The sequence below is a fragment of the Branchiostoma floridae genome, chromosome 2 (genome assembly GCF_000003815.2).
Source record: "Branchiostoma floridae strain S238N-H82 chromosome 2, Bfl_VNyyK, whole genome shotgun sequence".
NCBI lineage: Eukaryota > Metazoa > Chordata > Leptocardii > Amphioxiformes > Branchiostomatidae > Branchiostoma > Branchiostoma floridae.
In genome coordinates, this window is record NC_049980.1 from 16,968,429 (window position 1) to 16,988,598 (window position 20,170).

Sequence of the window (20,170 nt, forward strand, 5' to 3'; positions counted from 1 at the left end):
AGCTTGGGTAGACGGGCATGTGCGAGCCTCAACCGTGAAAGGTATGTCCAGCCGCCGGCAATTACAAAATCAGTTTCTCCTTGAATATGATTTGTTGTTTTGATGCATTCCTAATAATTACCACAATCGGCGCCACACCTAAATCATAACATATTGGTGAATTTTTGGTAAATAATTTTATATGTTAGTTTGTACACAAACAACTACTAGTAACAGAGTTTGAGGAGTGTTTTAGGTATCTGTATAAACGACCAAGCATGCGTTACGTTTTCATTCAATGTTGATACTTCACAATGTCTATTTGCAAGACGCAAACTATTGTACCCATTTCAGCAGTCAGATTGAAGATTACACTCAACGGATTTGCCGTGGTGACGATAAGGAGTTGACCCGGGTCTATCTCCGCTCGAAGTTAAGAGGTTCCGACTAATCCGATGCTGATAGCCTCGTGAGACCTGTAAACACCGTTGGCGACAATGTTGCATAAACTTTGACTCGTTCAAAGTCTGTATATACCTGTTTTCTTAGCAACACAACCTCGCACAGCTGTTCCGAAAGGGTTTTCTGTGTTGCAGGCGTATGTATCAATAATTTTCTGTGATATAGAGAAGTTTGAAAACGCGCTATAGTTTACTTATGGCCGTCTTTCTATGGTTATATTGGGAACTTCGTACCTCGTTAATGCGTTGGCTTGAAGTCTCTATATAAACATAGATACGTTAACCGCGAGGATGCCTTTTTGTGGGTGGTAGAGCAGAGTTCTACTGACGAAGGTACATGTAAGCAGTGAAAGGGCAAAGCATCAATACAAGGAATATACTGCATTCTGTCCATTCAAATATATGAAGAGGTACATCTTAAAACATCTGGATTGCAAGACCTGAAAAGATAGTCAGTAACTACTAAATTTAGTTACAGATTGAGTGACAACACTATAACGCAAGCTTTAGACTGGCTAGGTTGGTTTGTTGCGATTTGGAAGTACCTTCTTACTACAACTGTTGAACGCCTATTCATCCCTGAAGTGCCTTCGTTTGTTTACGGAAACAATCGGCTTAAGGGAAAACTACCCCCTCGCATGGCTCAGTTTTAATTTAGTAAACTTTGGCGCCATTGTGTCGGAGGTCTCCCGGCCATTCTACTTTCTCTACTTGCCGTGTTTCCGACTCACACCATTTTGTCGGGACTATACGTAAACGTGAAATACAAGTCTTACATCAAGGTCAGGGGTAGAGTGCAACACCTTATATTTTCATGTTGTAGCGAATACTGAAACAAGGGAAGTGACCTTCGAAATCACTCTTATATTGTGTTTGAAATGTCTTGGTTAAAATCTGCACAGAAAATAGCACAGAAAATGTGAAGGACATCACATAATTTTAACGTGAAGCCAATGACCGTACCATAAGATCTAGAACAGATACAGTGTCCACCACTGTGGGTGTCCTTTGAAGCGTTCTTTGTCCACTAAAAAAACGTAGCTCTTTGGAGTCTTTGACACAAGTGGTTACGATTGGCAGGGTGCCATCTGAGACATATACAGGATCCTGACCAAAGGAGACTCTCCTCTTGATTGATCCATGGCGACTTGTTTTAAGACGAATTGTTCTCCCTGGTCTTGACTTGACCCTGGGTCGGACCGCTTGGGGCAGAAACAATGTATTTGATACCCAGGCAACGTTCAGTGGGGGCGACAGAACAACCACCTGTTAGAGTTTCATACACCCGCTGATAAGCACGATCTGTTTAAACGTACGCATATCTTCTCCTTTATGCGACCCACGATGCCACGCCGTTCCCTTAAAAACATTGTCTTCTTGTCTTGCTGGAAGATCTTCCTAAATGCATGCTGCTTTAAGGAGCATGTTTACCTGCAGGCGCCTTCATACGACCCCCGAGGTGGCAACACCAGCCCACTAGCGGGTTTCTGTTTACCAAACTTGCGGATTGCTTACATGTCAATTTTAGACGCGTCGCGGCGGCATTGTGGTCAGCGGCTTGGGTTTCCCGCCGCCGTAGAGTTTGTTGGACGCGAACTTTATTCAGTCGTCGGTCGTCAAGTCGCATGTGTGGGCACCGTACTGATCTACTCTGTCGTGGTTCGAGGCAGATTTTCCACAAGGTAGGATCTATACCTGGTCAGACGAACAAGTTTTAACTCCTTAGGCGTCGCTGCGAAAGTTTTGCTTTCAGTCGGCACGTGTGCTGGCCACGTCGCTAGGGTAGTTTACGGGAGTCGGCGGAGCGTGAACGGCTTATGTTAGCGCTTGTAAAAACTTTCAGCACGTCGTGCAACGCGTGTGTTTTCAGACAGGTGTTTAAAGCTCTGTAGCAGATTCTCTTTGCAAAGGAATATGCCAGCACTGTAGCGTGTGCTTTTTGTGTGTTTACATCATTTATTAGCGTCTTGAATATAGTTTGATCAACTCCCTGTCTATTTGTCACTATCAAAACATACTCCATTTTTTCTCACAAAATACCAAGTTTTGAAACATGTGTAAACGGAACATCTGTGCTGGTGAGGCATATGTGATAAATGTAGAATGCGTTGAATGCATTTCTGCTGGAAGGAACCCCCAAAACATGTGTACATATAAGTGGAACAAAACATCGTGTACCATAAACTCGCCAGGACGTAACTTTCATAGCTCTTTTCATACGGCTACTTTAGTGTCGTAGTGAAAGGCCCTGATCGCGTTACGCTTGGAGGGAGGGATCGCTTTCTATTGGGCGTTTATCAAGCGTGTTAGAAGGAGTTTACTTTTTTGTTCATCTGTTTATATACGACACACAATCATCTTTTCGGAGTAGAGTGCACTCCGTGTTTCCGAGCGACCATCTCGGGGAAGATTGCGCACAAACTTCCCGCCGTCTCTGAGCCCCCTACCACGGCGGCTCCAGTTCCCTTCTTGTGCCAATTTTTTTCTTAATTTTATTTTCAGGCTGAGTAGTGTGGTTTTCTCCGATCGGGAACAAGACCTCTCCAAACTTCCTGTATCGTGTGTTGACGTCTGGTTGCTGGGTGACGAGGAGGCTTCGGCCCAGTCATACTAACAGTTCTGTTCGTTCATATCTAAGGTAAGTCAAAAGGTTGCTGTTTTGGAAGGTTCTGTTCATTGATTGTTGGTATCCATGCTTTCAAAAGTAGTTTGTACCGTTGTTATAGAAATGGACAAGGGTCACACTTTTATCGTTTTTCTCATCGGTACGTACTGAAACATAAATCAATTTCGATCAATATAACTTTCCTATGCACTTAAAAATGTTTGAAAATATTTTGAGTTACAGAGTGCGTACAGCAAAATGCGTTTATCTTTCTTGCTTTAAAACAAAACATTCGGCAATCGTTTGGAAGCGTGGTGAAATTACGATTTCTCTTGTCAAAATAGACTTAAGCTCAAATAGAGATTTTGACGGTTCATGTTGGAGCCACGGGGTTGAACAGTTAGCACCGTTTTAATGGTCACAGTAAACGAGAACAACGTACGTACGTACGTACGTACTAGAACTAACGTTATATTTTAATAAGGCCCTCTTTATGATGTTGATAGTCGCTTATCTAAAATACAACTCGATCGTTCAGAATCATGCGCAATTGATCTACTTATTTTTTTTCATTTCATCACGATTTACTTTAAGCTAAAGTCAAGTAATGTTGACGGATTTGTCTTAATATAAAAGTTTCCTGCAGTAGGAAATTATAAAATTGTATTTCATTGGTTACAACATGCAGTTAACAACGAAAGAGTATCCAACCAAGGCACGTTAGTTGTGCTTGATATTGTAAACACAACTAACGCGTACGTCTGACTACAGTAAACTACATCACAGATTTACCGTCTGGATTAACCTGTCATTACTCTGGTCGCTCACTCTTTACATAATGTGCTTGTTCATTAAAACATCCTAACTTTTGTGTATGTATCACGATAACCCATTCAAGCAAGGCATTGGTGTTTTCATGTCAACCGCACGCAGGCTACTCAGCGGCAATCAGAACAAAACAGCTGTATCTGCATGGATATAATGAACATGTTTTGGATATGAAATATGACATATTTGCAGGTAGTATTGGCCACCTGGTACGCTTACTAAAATCGATTAGGATCGCTTGGTTATAAACTGTGTTTGCACGACGTCTATTCAAAGGGCGAACACAAACAACCTCCCTTGTTTGGCACAGTTGTATATTTTCTTGGCGGGTTCTTTTCACATTTTCATGTAAACTAAGATAACATTGATCCGATGTTGTTTCATGTCAGACTGCTCAATTGAAGAGATTTTCTTGTTTGCCTTGTATTCATGTTTGTAATGAAAGGTTATGCAATGTCCTGTTGGCGTTTGGTCTATAAAACGCTGTACGTGAGGCTTATTAAACGGAATGTTTTGTATTACAGGCACGCCAAGCAGGCACGGCATTGACGTTGTTATAGAATATAGCAAGAGTGTAGCTGAAAATGATAAACATGGGTAAGTATTTCTGAGTCTTATTTGTTAGATCTAAGTTACCATAGATACGTCTATGACTGAATGTTTGAAGCCAGAATTGTCTAGCATAGATAGAAAAATTTATGAAGATTGTTCAAACACGGTTTTATGTGACTAGTGGAGTCGAACATTTCCCTGAAGATGTTGTGAACGTGATCTTAGGATGTTGTCACAAGTAGTAAAGCGGCCATAATAGCTTACTTCCCGCCCAAAACGTCTGTCAGATCATGCCAAACCTTGTCAAGTGACAATGGCCTGGTGGTGACAAACAGCCCAAACGTACACAATGTACATCACCGCGAAGGTTATGTAAATACTTCCCTGTCCTAAATACATATATTCAAGTCTGATTCGACTGGCAGTGAGTTGTGCTGTAGTTGTTATATTCTGGGCAGTTTGGGGCTTGTAAAGTCTATTTATTCTGTGTACTACACGGTGTTTTCTTCTCCATGGGAGCAATTAAAATAACGGGTAAGAGGCACGCGCAAAACGGCGCTAACGATTGACTACATGGTGAACAACGGCACTCTCGCAATGTTTTATATCATGGAAATGTATAAGGCGCTTCAATTCACTACTTCAATACACATTCTTCTAAGTTTTATGTATATATATACAGAACCAACTGATATGGGGTTCCCGGGATAAAGGTGTGACAAAGTGTACCAACTTTGATAGTATCCATAGATACTTGGCGACTCAGCCGACTTAGAGTATTTTCCCAAGTATCCTACTACAGATTATATCAGCCCAAACAAACAAAACCCTGCGATACACCGATATAAATACCCAACCAACCTTTACACGAACCTTTGTTTTATGTGTTGCTAGCAATGAACGTGCCCAGAAGACTGTTTTGGAGTTCAGAAGTGGTTACACTAGCAGCACTTGATATCATGCTCCCGTTGTCATAAAATACTGAGGAGCCTATGTCGTTGTGCGGACGTCGGAATTTCGGTCCTGATAACCTAAGCAGCGGTTTGTACAATTGTTAATGATAAGCTGGCGATTCAAGTATTTCAATTGGCACACATAGATCTTCCTGAGATATACAAACCGTACGGTTTATAATTTCAATATTTGTAGACGTATTAGCTATATGTCTAGACAAAGAGAGAGAAATGATAAAAAGTTGATATAGTAGGCTTTTTGCAAAAGACATTGGCCACAGTTTGTACTTTTTACTCGATGATAAATCTTCGTTTTGATTTCTAATTCCATTTCCTTGAAAAAATGGCAATTATAACATGCTTTGATTTCTGTAGTATACTATTGCCCAAGGATCGTGTACTTGGAAACAAAGAAAAAGGTGACGCATTCTAACTGTGCGCTATTCTGGTCACAGTGCTATGTACTACAAGCATTGCATATAGCATAACCTGTAAGGAAATTTCTCGGGTCCCCTGAGGACTTGTGAATTACCATACAGACGCCCAAATCTGTTACAGCGAACAAGCCTTACATCTGTTGCTCAGCAATATTCCTACACATTCCCTTTGAGCAGAACCTTGTAGAAGATATTGTCCTCATAACCTTTCGGTAACAAGTTTCTCCTGCTTGAATATACAGGTCGTAAGTTCACTCTCTTCTTTTCGACTGCCAACCAGAAATCGGACTTGAAACATTTATTGATTAAGGTGAACAATGAGAGAGACCGTAGGTTTAAAAGGCTGTGGAGGCATGTTTTCACCCCAGGCGTTGTTTGGGAGCTGTGGCTGCTATAAGTTTACCTGTCAGAAGGGTTTCACGTGCACGGCGTGTCCTGACATCTGCCCTTCGCCACTTTAGAACCGCGGGTTAGATATCGGTCAAGAGGCCGTGTAGGTTACATCGTTTCAAAAGACTCATAGAAGTTCCGTTCCACACGATTTAAGATGAAAAGTTTCCAAGTCGTGCATTTTGTTCTCTGTGGCACCCCACAGCGACTAGAAGGCATTTTGTTTGGTCACAAACATGAAAAATGTAACACTTATTATCGCTCAATTTTCACATGGGTGTTCTTTCTCGAAGGGTAATTCCAGTGGTCTATATGTAATCCTTAACGTGGCCTACAGTATTCTATATTATAAAAGTTATCAACATTTATCATCAATTATTTTCGCGAATTGGCAATGAAGTATAGACATGAAAGATCTTGAATATACTTGTCATGTTTCATTGGAATAAGAGCAAAATGATTCCCTACTGTAGAACTACACACTTACAAGGTTATACAAGTATCATATTCCCCTGTCTTGTATCCATACTGTTTTAAATCTTATTCGCCACTGAACAAGCAGTGTTTTGATTGATCAACCAGTTAGTAAGTAAGCGTTCGTGTGTTTTCCCCAGATTCTGTGTGGCTGAAGTACTACGAGGTGCTGTGCCAGCGCATGAACATGTTTGACGAGTACCACAAGTTCTTCCGCCTGCTCGTGGGCGGGGAAGTCATCACGACATGGGAGGAGGCGAGAGTTAGGTGGGTACCTTGTACGGCTTCCATGAGCACGCGTAACCATGGCAACGGAAGCGTAAACCACTTTGCTCCCTTTTTAAACTCACGCTCGTAGGTCATTGACCTCTGGAAGAGATTTTCCCCAAATGAAATAATGTACTGAGACCTTACAAAATATCAAGTGCGAGTACATTTACCCACTGGTAACTGGAGATATGAAAAGGCCTAGGCACGAATTCAATAAGTACAACTGATGCAATGAATATATACCAATGTAGTTATAAAGCGAATGTTAAAAATGACAGATAAAGAATTGCTATAATTACAACAATGAGACAGCTGATGTCTATCACACCCTAAGATAATTTCCCAAGTTTAAGTGATGAGTGTTTGATAGTTTTGCTGAGATCAACGTTGCACTTTCCCTACAGATTTAACTCGAACCGGAAGCACCGGTCCCGTATCGAGGCTAACCGGGTGCTGCTGAAGCTGATCCGGGGCCGGTGGGAGTACGCCTTCCCCGTGCTTTGCAGGAGTCTCAAGGTCGGGTCCAACCAGGGATACCTGGCAGAGATGATGAGAAGAAATCTCCACACAGGTGCGCCACCTGTCATTTTCGTTGTATACAACAGTTCGAAAGGGTGGGAATGATGGCAAAATCCCAATTCACATCAGCCCGACAGCATTAGCTAATTATAAACAGTCCTACACAAGAGCGACAGTCTCTACCACATGAGGTACATCTGTAAGTTTACTGGTCTTTACTCTGGTCAGATGCAAGTTCTTTTCTCTCGATCCGCATGGTCTTCACTGGGTCTTTCTACCTGGGTATGGATCCTAGGATTTGCCATCAAGGGGAATACTTGGCCAAACTATGAACATGTTTGTCTGGTGAATTGAACTCCCTATAGCCATCGTTGTTGGTTTGTAATAGAGACTAGGATTCGCATCCGTGGACATTCAAATACGTACAAGTACATATCGATACACTTGTATTAGTACACAACATTGTTATCGCCTCTTCTTTATATCTTATTTACTTTATGTTTTGCTGTATTTCAGACTTGTTGGAGGTGTACGAGTTCCTGGCAGCCAATATTGAGATGTACTACTGGACGGCTCTCATGAAACATCTGGGGCTGTCCAAGGATCTCATTGAGCGCGCCAAGCGGGAAAATGCTCTGCCAGAGGACAAGGTAAACACGTCATACGTATCTTATACAAGTTATAGAATTAGAAATCCATTGGCGCCGGCCGGCACTGTGGCTTGGCTACATGTAGCGGACACGAGCTCGAGAGATCTGGGTTCGATTCCTGGCGTTCCTGGCCAGACATTGTCTTTTTGGGAAAGGCGCTTCACACGACTTTCCTCATTGTAAAATCGGGTACCCGACTAGGGAGATAGAAGGCATATTGAATTCATACATTGGATCACAACCCACTGTCACTACGGCCTCAAAAAGACAATAGAACTAACTTTAATTCTTAAGTGTGAAATTTATGAATCCATTAGGAACGTTTGTCCACTCATTGCGGTTATCTGGTATACATGTTACTCTTGATTCCTCCTTCTTATTCTCGCCCCTTTCCCCACCGAAAAGATCGTCCATTCCCTGTTGCTGTGGCAGCGGGTGAAGAGACGCAAAAGCCCTCGGCAACTGATTAAGAAGCTTGACGCCGCCCTGAGGACTGTCGGCTGTCTGGACTTGGCCGGTATGTACAGCATGTTTTCAGTAAAGCTAACACGTTCAAAAACTTAAATTCCTTTGGCATGTTGTGTTTCCTTTCTATGAAGTATGAATCACTAAACTATGTTGTATTTTTTCGGTCACCAGATCAACTGCTTGAGTTCGAGCACTTTCTGGGCGTGTTCGGGATGAACGTGTGGACGGAGAAGGTGTTGACCGATGTACCGATGGACAACATCTACACACCCCGGGGACCGTCCCGTGCCGCGCAGTCCGCCGGAGCCGTCAGCCAGCAGGACGAGGACGAGCAGAAACGACCGGACAGCGCAGCGTCATCCACACACAACAGCATCTTCGACAAGTTCATCGCCATCAGGGGGACACAGCCGACACGGCGCTTTAAGCACAGCTCTCGCAACCCCAGGGACTGCGTCACCATCTACGACAGTCCCATGAGTTTCCTGCGGGGCGTGGCCTCCCGAGCGTCCGTACGGTCCGCGCTGTCCTGGGACGCCATGTACGTGCACGACCTGACCCCCCGGGAAACCACCCCGGCGCCCTCCCCCCGCACGCCCAAGACGCCATGGCTGCCTCCCATCATCAACGACGCCGCTTCACCCACCAAGAGAACCGCCAGGGCCGTGACGTTCGGCGGGGAGCAGACCCCGCTGGAGCCGGAGAGACCAGCTAGCACGGCCGGGTCCGACAAGGAGAACATGGAAGTCACCAGCTAAGCAACTGATTACGATGGCGAACACAACAACAAGGTCAAACTGGGGAAGAACTAAGTGTGGCTACGAAAGCAGAATCCGAGATTAGCCTTATATGCATATGACTGACACCAATGAAGGTTACTAATGAGATACTCACTACAAAAGTTACTCAATCAACTGGATACGTTTTGAAAACAACCAGACGTTTCAGATAGCACCCGCTACCATCGTCAATAACTGGCAAGAAAGTCACAGACAAGGGGTAACATTTGTTATTCGAAACGTTTGGCCGTTTCGACTTGACTTTACTTCAATAACTTTCTTAGTGAGAACTTATGAATTAAAGTAAATAAAGTAAAAAGACCGAAGATTAATCTCCAAGCAGATCTTGCTGTGGCAAATGGGAAGGAGTTCGCTGTGGCCAATAACTCCTCTGCCGGCTAAACTCCTTCCCATTTGCCACAGCAAGATCTGCTTGGAGATTAACCGAAGATGACGTCAAGCGTCTTTGCCCTTGGTAACTAACTGAGATTTTCATTTTGATCACATTGAATATAAGTTGTGATGGGACAGTCCTTAACTTTTTGTCTGGAATGATTAATGGAATGCTTAGTTACTTTACATTTATATATGAAAAACCAAAAATACATAAATCTCATTTCTATTGTAATCATAAGAAGTTTCCATCTTTCACCACTTTTGGGATATAGCATGGTGATGCACATTTTTATGCACACCAAATCAGATAAGTGTACATAAGAAATTTTGTATATTGCGTAGGTATTACATTCAGTTTTAAAACATTGCTAGCTAGTTTAAAACATTAGTAGCATAAGTAGAACGATTTGGTAGCATCGTTACATAAGACTGTAATAAGCAATGCTCATTTGCACATCAATGCGATTGGAATATGTGCACCGCTGCTTTTTGTGAGTTGTAACGCTTGTAATTAATTGCACACTACATGTATCTACAAATACATGAATATAAGGGGAAGTATTGTTGTCATGACAGCTATAAACGTGATCTAAAATATAGCAGTGTGTACATTTTGATTCATGATATACCGTTTATGGGGTTGTAACTCTTGTGTTGTCGCCAATACATTCAGGGGACAAGGGTGAATAAATGTAAAAGCTCATGATCATTGACACTGAGCTGCATTGGGCATCAAAGATTGTTACAATTGGAGACTTTGCAAACAAGTCTATCGCTTATGTCATAAAAACTTTGTGAATAAACCTTCATTTTGACTTGAACACCCCGCGTTCTTTCATGATGATTGCACGCTTTACGATTCGTGCGAACGCCGGCCGAATTTGTAGATCGGTCAGAGCTCGCCGAATTTCAACATCGCCCGATCATCGGCTGTATTCCTCGCTGAAAGTCTGCCCCTTCAAAATAATTATATTATCATCCATGGTGGTAGCATCTCTTGGACATGGGCGAAGTGCAAGTCGACTAACGCGGTAAAAAGCTAATATTTGGATCAACTTTATCAAGTGGGGTGAACAATATAATATCAACAGGAATTTTGCGAAAGACCAATCCAAAATCTCATAAAAGGTTCAAAAATCGTCGCCGAGGCCTCGCTGAGCTGCTAAAGATCGGTCGTTCTACCGCCGAAAATGCCCATTTAGAGCTCGCTAACACGTCAGTCGAGCTTCTTGATTTGTAAAGAAGACGGGTGTCACTGAAAAGATCACTGAACCATTATAGGGATGGTAAGAGGTCAAACCCTGTCTGACTAAAACAGACAACTAGTTTTACCTGGTCGAACGAGTAATGTGAATGCATTAACACATTGCTACCTTCATCTGGTTCTTTTTTAGGTAGTAGATACCTACCTTATATAATGTTTTTTAACTATAGACCTCTGTTTTATCCCATTTAATTTGATTAGCTTCGCACTTGATAGTCCATTGAATATCTGAATGTAATCAGTTTAGTTTGTATATTCTGCACACGGCAAGACCACATGTGCCACCGGTGAAAAAGTGATTAATAAAGTTCAAAGTTCAAACTAGCTTTACCTGGTCAAACGAGTTAGGTGAATCTTTAGCTCAATCTTGTTGACTGTGTAGGCCTGAAGATTTCACCTCCGTCCATTTCTTAAAATCGTAAGTAAGTTCACTGCGTCCAGCGTAAGATAGAATGACTTCAGAGATCGCTCCAGGAAAGCTGAGGCCACCAGTGTGGGACGTACAGGAACACAACATTCAACAGCTGTCAAAGAATTCACAAGAAGCCGCCCGCGAAACATTATGCTTGAGCAACAACCAGGCTGTCAAATTGGTGGAAAATCTGTACGGCTTTAACGTAGAATCCGTGAAGAAACTGGGCAGTTATGGCGACTACAACTTTCATGTGAAGGTTTCTGGTGCTGATCTGGAGCATCATGAGTACATACTAAAGGTTATGAATGCAAAAGACTCACGTGACGAAGGTAACAAGGTTGTAGAGGAGTGAGTGAGTGAGTGAGTGAGTGAGTGAGTGAGTGAGTGAGTGAGTGAGTGAGTGAGTGAGAGAGTGAGTGAGTGAGTGAGTGAGTGAGTGAGTGAGTGAGTGAGTGAGTGAGTGAGTGAGTGAGTGAGTGAGTGAGTGGTAATGAGTACGAAAGGAACCGAGAGGCAGTGACAACTAAGGTTACTATTAGCAGACACTTTGCATGATCCTTTTGTGACACATTGTATAATATAATGAACAACAACGTTGTCATTTTTGTATCCATTGAGCATCTATAGAAAGCAGATCGTTTTGAAAGCCTCTTCCGTCTGAATTTTGTTTCCCTTCTATTTCTAAGTCAACACCATCACAAGAGTGTACCGGTCCCGGGTTCACTAGTACTACTGTTACTGTCGATTACACTCCTAGAACAAATCACTGCTCAAACATCGATGATGACCTTCCTGTCCACCCGAGACTTTCACGTGCCGAGACCGGAGCAGAACCGGTGGGGAAACATCATGAGTCTGGTAAACTTCGAAAGGAAAGAAAACGGTGAGTGAGTACCTTAACCTTAGACTTAAGAAGTGAGTATCAAAATAACCTTAATCCTTAATCTGCTGCCTAGGGTGAAAATGTGCAATGCTACCACAAGAGCTACAAAGTCAACATGACATTCACTGGTAATAGATGAGGTGGTCAACGTTATAGCAAATGACCAGGCCTTCATGATGGCACCATAGATACACCGTACAGAGAGGAATAGGCGGTTCATTAACGTTATTATCATATAGCCTATCCGTATGGGACATACAAATTCCTTTGGTACTAAATTAAACTTGTAAATTCATTTGTCAAATTTGTCAGAAATGCATTTTGAAAATTGCCTTTTTGATACATAAGGAGACTACAGATTTCATTTTGAAACAGAAAATATTCGCAACATTACAATTTTGGCATGTCAATTTTTTTTCTAGATCTTCTCTACCGTACTGTCACTAGTGAATGCCTTCCTTTTAATTACATTAACGCGTACAAATGCACAAACTACCTTCACACTCATGTATGCACTCCCTGTCCCTGAAAAAGGTACAACTGTCTCCACTGATCACAACGTGCGTCTCCTGACGTACCTTTCCGGCATTCTGGGCAGTGACGTCACTTTAGACCCAGCGTCTCTGTACGGTGCTGGCGTGTACATGGCAAGGCTCCATCAAGCTTTAAAGGTTAGATGATTGGTTCCTATAATAGTTCAGACATCATTTTCCTTAATATTTCGCAATAAGGACTACAATACTAACATTGGGTACTTTGACTACTACAAACGAACGCTAACATTCACTCTTGATTACAAATACATGTACAAAGGCATTTCAGATTAACGAATTTCTTGGAAAAAACTTATTTCTTATTTTCAGAACTTCGACCATCCAGGTTTGCATCGACCAAATTTCAAATGGAACTTAAGAAACACCTCTGTAGTCGGAGAGTATCTACACGTCCTGGGCAGCATAGAAGATCAGAAGATGGCTCACAAAGTTCTCGACCTTTTTGCTGACAAAGTGCTGTCCCGAATGGAAGACCTCCAGCAAGGTGGCGTCTGCAACTCAGACTTTTTCCAATCTATTCAATTTGACGACGAATGATAATACACTACGGGTATTGGAAATTTTTATAAAACCCAGATGCCTTGTTTCTGTTTTGATCAGGACCGACACATGCAGACTTCGGAAGCGGTAACATCCTTGTGAAAGAGAAGACGACAAACCCGGGCCCCGAGGAAAGGTACCAGATTTGTGGTGTGCTGGATTTTGGCGACGCTATCTGGAATCCTTTAGTGTTCGATGTGGCGATATCTCTCCTGTTCTACATGTTGACTGCACCCGATCATGAGGATCCTACAGTATATTCGGGGCATTTTCTCAGAGGTACAAGTATTATTTATGTTAATGACGATTAATAATGGTCTACTTTTCTTTCTCTACCTACGGGGAAACGATATGATGCTATCGGAACGTTTGCCTATCCAATACGTGTAACCTTTGTCCAGGTGAAAAATGGATACAGTGTATATGTATATGTAGTAGTTTTCACCAATTCGAGCAAAAACTGGCATTGTCGTTCTTGACGCTATCTTGATTACCCTTGGGAAACGGAGGTACTGTTTGTTGTTTGTCTTGGTGTGTGTTCATTAGTTTGTTCCCATATCACCGCGGTGGCCAATTTTACTCCTCTGTCGGCTAAACTCCTTCCCCAGCTTATGTTGCTGTTTTATGCCACCGGAGGAATCTGCTTGGAGATTACCCATATGGCCTGGGTCCAAGTTTGCTCCCGGGTGGGGTCATAACCGGAGACTGGCAGGATGCGAAAGTTGAGCTCAGCAGCCTGCGTCCAAATTAGTAAACATTGGCGCATGGCCAAAAGTCAGGAACCCGAGGATGGCATGAGAGTGGAGCATGTTATGAATGAAAGGAACATGGCTGGATTATGCTTTGTCAAGAAATTTACGTCAATTTCTGGCTTTCCCTACAGGGTACGAGTCTGTCCGTCCGCTTACTACGGCTGAGTGGGACGTGCTGTACCACTGTGTGGTGGAACGGGCATGTCAGCTGTACGTGCTGAATGAACGTGCCGTCAGTGTGGAACCAGACAGAGAGGCGCACATCAGGCAAGACTGTGAACGCCTCTACGAGACGCTGAAGTATTTGGTAGAATCTCCGAAAGCCGAAATTGACAAGCAAATGCTGGGAAGGTAAAGGGCTTCTCTAACTAACTGGAAGGACTATGACCGTAGTATGTGCGACACAAAAACTGTTACATGTAAATTCACACAATACATATTCAACATGCTACATGATGAAGAGAAAAAGGAAAATAACAAGAATGTTATAACACACATGGCTACCATTCTAACATAACATCAACAGGGTACTGATAGTATTCACTGATACGTATGTGCTCAAGATGAAAGCTCCGTGGTTTAAAGCCTATGTTAACCTCCTTGGTGGTATGAGTAGGAATGTTGAAAATGCATCTCCATCAAGCATCCCGTGTGTGCGTATGGATCCTGTTCTCCACTAGATGATAAATTGGTTCCAGAACTGTTAGTCTGCGATTTTCAACGTTGGCTGGGTTCTCTTGTGCCGGGAAATAATCTCCAAGCAGATCCTACGGTGCCATAAGATAGTATCAAAGCTGGCCAAGGAGTGTAGCCGGCTAAGGGAGTCAATCGGGCACCGGAGTTTGATACTATACATTACGCACCGTGGATCTGGTTGGAGATTACCGGGAAAGGGAGTTTGCCGAGGAAGGGAGTTTGCTGTGAAAGGGAGTTTGCCGTGATAGCGAGTTTCCTCCCGTCTCCGAGCCCCGTTCCGAAGACTGCAACGGAGTCTAGCTCAATTATGTGTTTTTCAATATAGTAAGTTATACTAGTTGCATGTGTCACTTCTACAGAGTTTATTTTGTCGGACAGCCATCTGTTTTTGCATTGAAAATATGGTAACATTGTGTCTTGGGTGTCAATATTGTTGTTTAGTACCTACTATTTGTATAACCATTGAGTTCGGTAGCCTGTGGAAACACTAGTGTGGTAGCCTCGAGTTGTTGATACTAGTGTAGGCTACCACATCTATAGCGTCACCAATGTGTTGATGAAATCTCCTTGGTGTCACTTTGTGCACTTCTTGAATACAGGAATAAAAGATCTGTTGGTTGTGATGAGATCTGTTGGTTGTGACGAAGTTTCGTTGCCTCAATACATATAATTAGCGTTTTATCAGTTGCATTATTTTATCTGTAGCAAGTTATAATATCCCTTCCTTTCTTTATATGCGAAAAGACCGACAGCTCTGCGGTATCGCATCTTCAATGGAATACGACGATTTTGCCTTTGAACATCTGCTTGGAGCTGCCAGACACATACCGCCTACGGTTTCCCAGTCAGCCAATCAGAGGGCGCTAACGTGTCAGCACCACAGCTGACTTCCGGTAGCCACGTAGACCTCCATTTTCCCCGGACCGGTTTTTGCAGTGATAGTGCATGCTTCATTTTGTGCGGAGAAACATGAGGGTGCTTCTAGGAGTCAGTGCCATCGTGGCCTGTGTCGTCTTCTTACTGCTGCCAAACCATGAAACTGAAGCGGCTAAGGGTCCCAAAGTGACGGACAAGGTTTGTACAGCTTGCTTGGTGTTATGTGTGGGGAGGGCGGCCGGGGATGCGCTTGACCAAGCCATATGCATGAGACATAATTTTGAAGTTGCACATGGAGAGATTTTTTAAGTCTACACAAAGCGTGGCAGAAAGTGGTCCAGAAGAGATCTACAGTAACATATTTGTCCCCTTGCCTTGTCCTGTACAGTACAGTGTAGAAGCAGAAGTATAGACGTATTTAGCGGGTTTGGAGTGGCCAGGACTCTAGGACTTGAGGGTTGAAAAGTAGGACAAAGGACTGAGAGAGTTTGCAGATTTGGGTGTCACCCACGACACCCCCACCCCAGATTCTTGTGTGTTTTTTTGTAGATGTTAAACCAAGTATCATTGTATAAAACTGATGCAAAGCAGAACTCAAGGTACTGTGATTGTGAAGAGACATTTAGTCTAGTGATGATGATAAAGATAAATTAAATGTTTTCTCTCCCGTAACAAATTCTAGGTTTGGTTTGATATCACCATCGGAGATGAGGCTATCGGGCGGATCGAGATCGGATTGTTTGGCAAGACTGTGCCCAAAACAGTCAAGAACTTCATTGACTTGGCCAAGGAAGAAGTAAGTACAATGAGCCATTTTCACAGAGATCAGAACGCACCTTTGACATATTAGAATTCCTGTTGCCGCACATGCATTCTGACGTGTTGCAGTGAGTCATGGCAAGGAGGTTATATCTGATATAACCTCCTTGGTCATGGTTATCATTGAAAAATCTCTTCAGCATTTGAGTGATGCCATGGTGGAACGGCCTTCCCAAGACACTGCTAGTAGCAGTGTCACCCAGTGTTAATCTCATTCAGCAGCATAAGGTCTTTTTTAACTATCCTGGTACCTTGCTTTGGACAAACCCCATCAATTGGAAATGACTGTGATGTGAATCTGAACAGTAGCCTAAAATGGTACCAGCCATTTCTTCCTGACTCTACTCATACCTTGCAGGGGTAGCAAAACTGCAATTTTAAAATGCAGTATCTTTTTACGTCTGAGAAATAATGTTGCAGCTGTGTTAGCTCACTTGCAATTTTCATACAATGTCCAGACCCCTTCTGTTTCTGGCTTGGGCCTTCACCTTTGACCTGTCACCCTGTATCTGCACATGTTTATTTATTTATTTATTAATCTTTCAGGGTAGTCCCTACAGTTTTGATAATTGATTTCCAAGGGAGTGAGCATGCCTATTGATGGTGATTTATATCTGCTTCAGAAACCAAATGGCTACAAGGGCAGTATTTTCCACCGTGTCATCAAAGACTTCATGATCCAGGGTGGTGACTTCACTCGTGGGGATGGCACCGGAGGTTGGTATTCAGCAGTTATGATCCTGAAAAGTACTGAAACACTCGCTGGACATGGCCGACTAGAGCAAATCTATTTGGCCACATCCACAAGTAACATCCACAAACACATGCACCTATATCCACTGTACACATGTGCAATGCAGCATACACGATAATGAATGTGTTCCCTCAAACATACACGTACACATGCATGCATGCATGCACACTCGCACACACACACACACACACACACACACACACACCATTCATGCACACAATCAAATCATGTGTACAATATGTTAATCCACTGAACACATATGCATCTGGCAAGGCTAACAAAATGAAAGTATTGTACAAGTAAGATTGCTTGGGCTTATCATAGTTGGTTTTCTATATGTAACTCAAATACACATCTTTGGCAATCTTATTCCTGAGTTTGCTTTGTTCTGAATCTCAGAATGTGTCATGCCACACAAGTAAATTTTCAGCTTTCAATTTCATTTTCTGAACATCCTTTGTCCACAAGATCCTTAACAAATCATCATACTAGATGCTTTTTTCAGAACTAAGTTACATGTACATCTGTTAAAACTAGCTTTTGAGCTACCATCAACCACTTGCTGATACAGCTTTTATCTTCTTTTCTGTCTCTCTCTGCCACCCATTCTACACAAGGTGCTATCCCAGAGGGATTCGAAGGGCCTCCCACCTGGAAACAAATAGAACAACTTAAAGCCAACGAAGAAAAGATTCGCAAAGAAGGAAGACAAAGGAATCCTATGGCATTTGGAATAGCTGGCACAGGCCGAAAAATCATGAACGTTAATCCTCTGTTTGTTCTGTTTCACGTGATGTATTCAGTAGTAGAGGCCTTGTGGCCGAGTGAAGGTGAGGCCACAACCTTCTCTTGGAATGTCCTTCCAACTTCTCTTCAAAGTGCCTTGTGCCCTTCATGCAGTGTTTTGAGACTGAAAGCCTGGTAGCTGACTTAACCATATTTTTGGGGATTGCTGTTTTTTGTGTGCATGAGATCGTAGCAATGACTGCTTATGTATGGGCATGATGGACACGTACACCAGTAAACAGGTTATGTTTTGCACAAGTTTTGTTATCATCTCATCATCTAGTGCTGTCACTCCTCTTTCTCCACCTCTTTAAACCTGACCTCATATTTGCTTGTTAGGAAATCTTTTCTAATTCCACAGAACAACTGTTATTCTTTTTGTACCGTGTAGGCAAGAGCATCTATGGTGACCGTTTTGAGGATGAGAACTTCAAACTGCAGCACTACGGCCCAGGCTGGCTGAGCATGGCAAATGCTGGCAAGAACACAAACGGCTCCCAGTTCTTCATTACCACAACAAAGACAGAATGGTTGAACGGCAAGCATGTTGTCTTTGGGAAAGTGGTGAAAGGCATGGTAAGGCCTGCTTCTATGCAATACTTATCTAATGATGCACAAGAGAAAAATCAGGACTCTCTAGTTTCTGAAGAAACTATGGAAGGAAGTTGTTATATTTATTAGCTCACTATGGGAAGTGAAAAGACATGTTGTCAATTTCTTTCTCCATGTTCTTAGTGTTCACTTTTTAGAATGATAATTAGACCTACATGTTACTATTATATTACTAGCAGTTTGATTATGTGGAAGTTGTTGGTTAAGAGAGAATGATGTGACATAGGGTGACAGACATTGATTGATGTAACATATTATGGACAAAGGTATCATTTTGTCCTAAATCCTCTTTTCTTTCTTCCAGAATGTTGTGAGGAAGATCGAGGATACCAAGAAAGATGGCAGAGATAGGCCAAACAAAGAGGTGAAAATTGCTGATGCTGGACACGAGAAAGTCAAAGAACCGTTTGCTGTTGAAAAAGAGGGTGTAGGGAATGATGTTTAGTCTTAAGTACGAGAGTAGTATGTATTGGGGATGTAGAAATCATCGTCGTTATAAACCCACCATTGTAAGAATACTTCTGTCAGGTGAAAAATACTAGTAACTTGGGAAGATGTTTTTGAAACCTGTCCTTTATAACAATGCACCACCCCCTTACCAAACATCTAGAGGTCTCAGCTGTATAACATATTGCATACTGACTTTCACCTGAATTGTGTATGTACTTACACTTGTCATTGCTCTGATAATCTGGTTATGTCATCATTAACAACAACTGGACCACCTCTATATTGATGTTATGTAGGATGTTCCTGAGAGAGTACTGCAAATTATTATACAAAGCAGAAAGGCCTTTTTTGTTTTGTAAAAAATACATTGAGATTAAACCTGTATCAATCAGAGTGAATTGTTTATAAGTATTCAGGTTCTTTGTTGTCCTCCTTGAGTCTCCTATGGGCAGCTCCTCTGAACTTAATATTTTGTATGCCTGAGAATGATTATAGCAATTGTTGACATACAAATGTGCCTTTTTTGACTAGGACAAAGATTTCTGATTAATAAAACAGTCATCATTCCATGGAAACTTATAGCACATCCATGTTCATTTATGAAGAGCTGTTAGCACTCTGAGCTTCGAGCTGAGTACAAATTTAAAAACAAGTAGCAATAGAAAGAAGTACATTCCATTTTGAAGTCTTATTTCAATGTCATTCTTCATTATTGAAGAAACTTGTAAGAAATGCTAGTGCATATTGCAATAAATATATGATGTGAGTCACAGCTCAGTCTGTAACATGTGTCCAGTCTGTCACAAAACCTTTTGATTTAATACTATCCTCAGTAGTGATACCCTTCCTGTGTCATGACAAACATGGGAGTGAAAGCAACCAACAGACAGGATTCGTTTCTGAATTAAGGTCTGTTTTACAAAAATTTCTGGCCAAATGATAAAACTGTTATCATCTAAATTCTTTTGTAACTACAGCATGTTTATACGCCATCAGTATGGACTACAC

At 42.2% G+C, this 20,170-nt stretch overlaps 3 protein-coding genes across 5 annotated transcripts; all 3 read left to right on the forward strand.

Annotated features, from left to right (window-relative positions):
- Positions 1-1,948: 1,948 nt before the first annotated feature.
- Positions 1,949-9,572, forward strand: LOC118432507. The gene is made up of 8 exons (XM_035844103.1): positions 1,949-2,122; positions 2,943-3,078; positions 4,398-4,470; positions 6,820-6,946; positions 7,354-7,520; positions 7,985-8,118; positions 8,524-8,635; positions 8,758-9,572. The coding sequence occupies exons 3-8, from the start codon at positions 4,458-4,460 to the stop codon at positions 9,342-9,344; spliced, it is 1,140 nt and encodes a 379-aa protein (XP_035699996.1). The 5' UTR covers positions 1,949-2,122; positions 2,943-3,078; positions 4,398-4,457; the 3' UTR covers positions 9,345-9,572.
- Positions 9,573-11,315: 1,743 nt separating this feature from the next.
- Positions 11,316-15,493, forward strand: LOC118432493 (hydroxylysine kinase-like). Of its 2 annotated transcripts, none has more exons than XM_035844089.1 (6): positions 11,316-11,443; positions 12,198-12,323; positions 12,858-12,994; positions 13,187-13,361; positions 13,478-13,696; positions 14,301-15,493. In XM_035844089.1, the coding sequence occupies exons 2-6, from the start codon at positions 12,221-12,223 to the stop codon at positions 14,522-14,524; spliced, it is 858 nt and encodes a 285-aa protein (XP_035699982.1). In that variant the 5' UTR covers positions 11,316-11,443; positions 12,198-12,220; the 3' UTR covers positions 14,525-15,493. The 2 variants fall into 2 exon arrangements, with proteins under 2 accessions (XP_035699982.1, XP_035699974.1); XM_035844081.1 differs by having other exon boundaries at positions 11,324-11,769.
- Positions 15,494-15,736: 243 nt separating this feature from the next.
- On the forward strand, positions 15,737-19,941 carry LOC118432508 (peptidyl-prolyl cis-trans isomerase B-like). 2 transcript variants are annotated; one of them, XM_035844117.1, is made up of 6 exons: positions 15,737-15,939; positions 16,424-16,537; positions 17,184-17,277; positions 17,932-18,144; positions 18,492-18,676; positions 19,017-19,941. In XM_035844117.1, exons 1-6 carry the CDS (start codon positions 15,811-15,813, stop codon positions 19,155-19,157), a joined length of 876 nt encoding a protein of 291 aa, XP_035700010.1. In that variant the 5' UTR covers positions 15,737-15,810; the 3' UTR covers positions 19,158-19,941. The 2 variants fall into 2 exon arrangements, with proteins under 2 accessions (XP_035700010.1, XP_035700019.1); XM_035844126.1 differs by lacking the exon at positions 17,932-18,144 and having other exon boundaries at positions 15,742-15,939.
- The last annotated feature ends 229 nt before the right edge of the window (positions 19,942-20,170 follow it).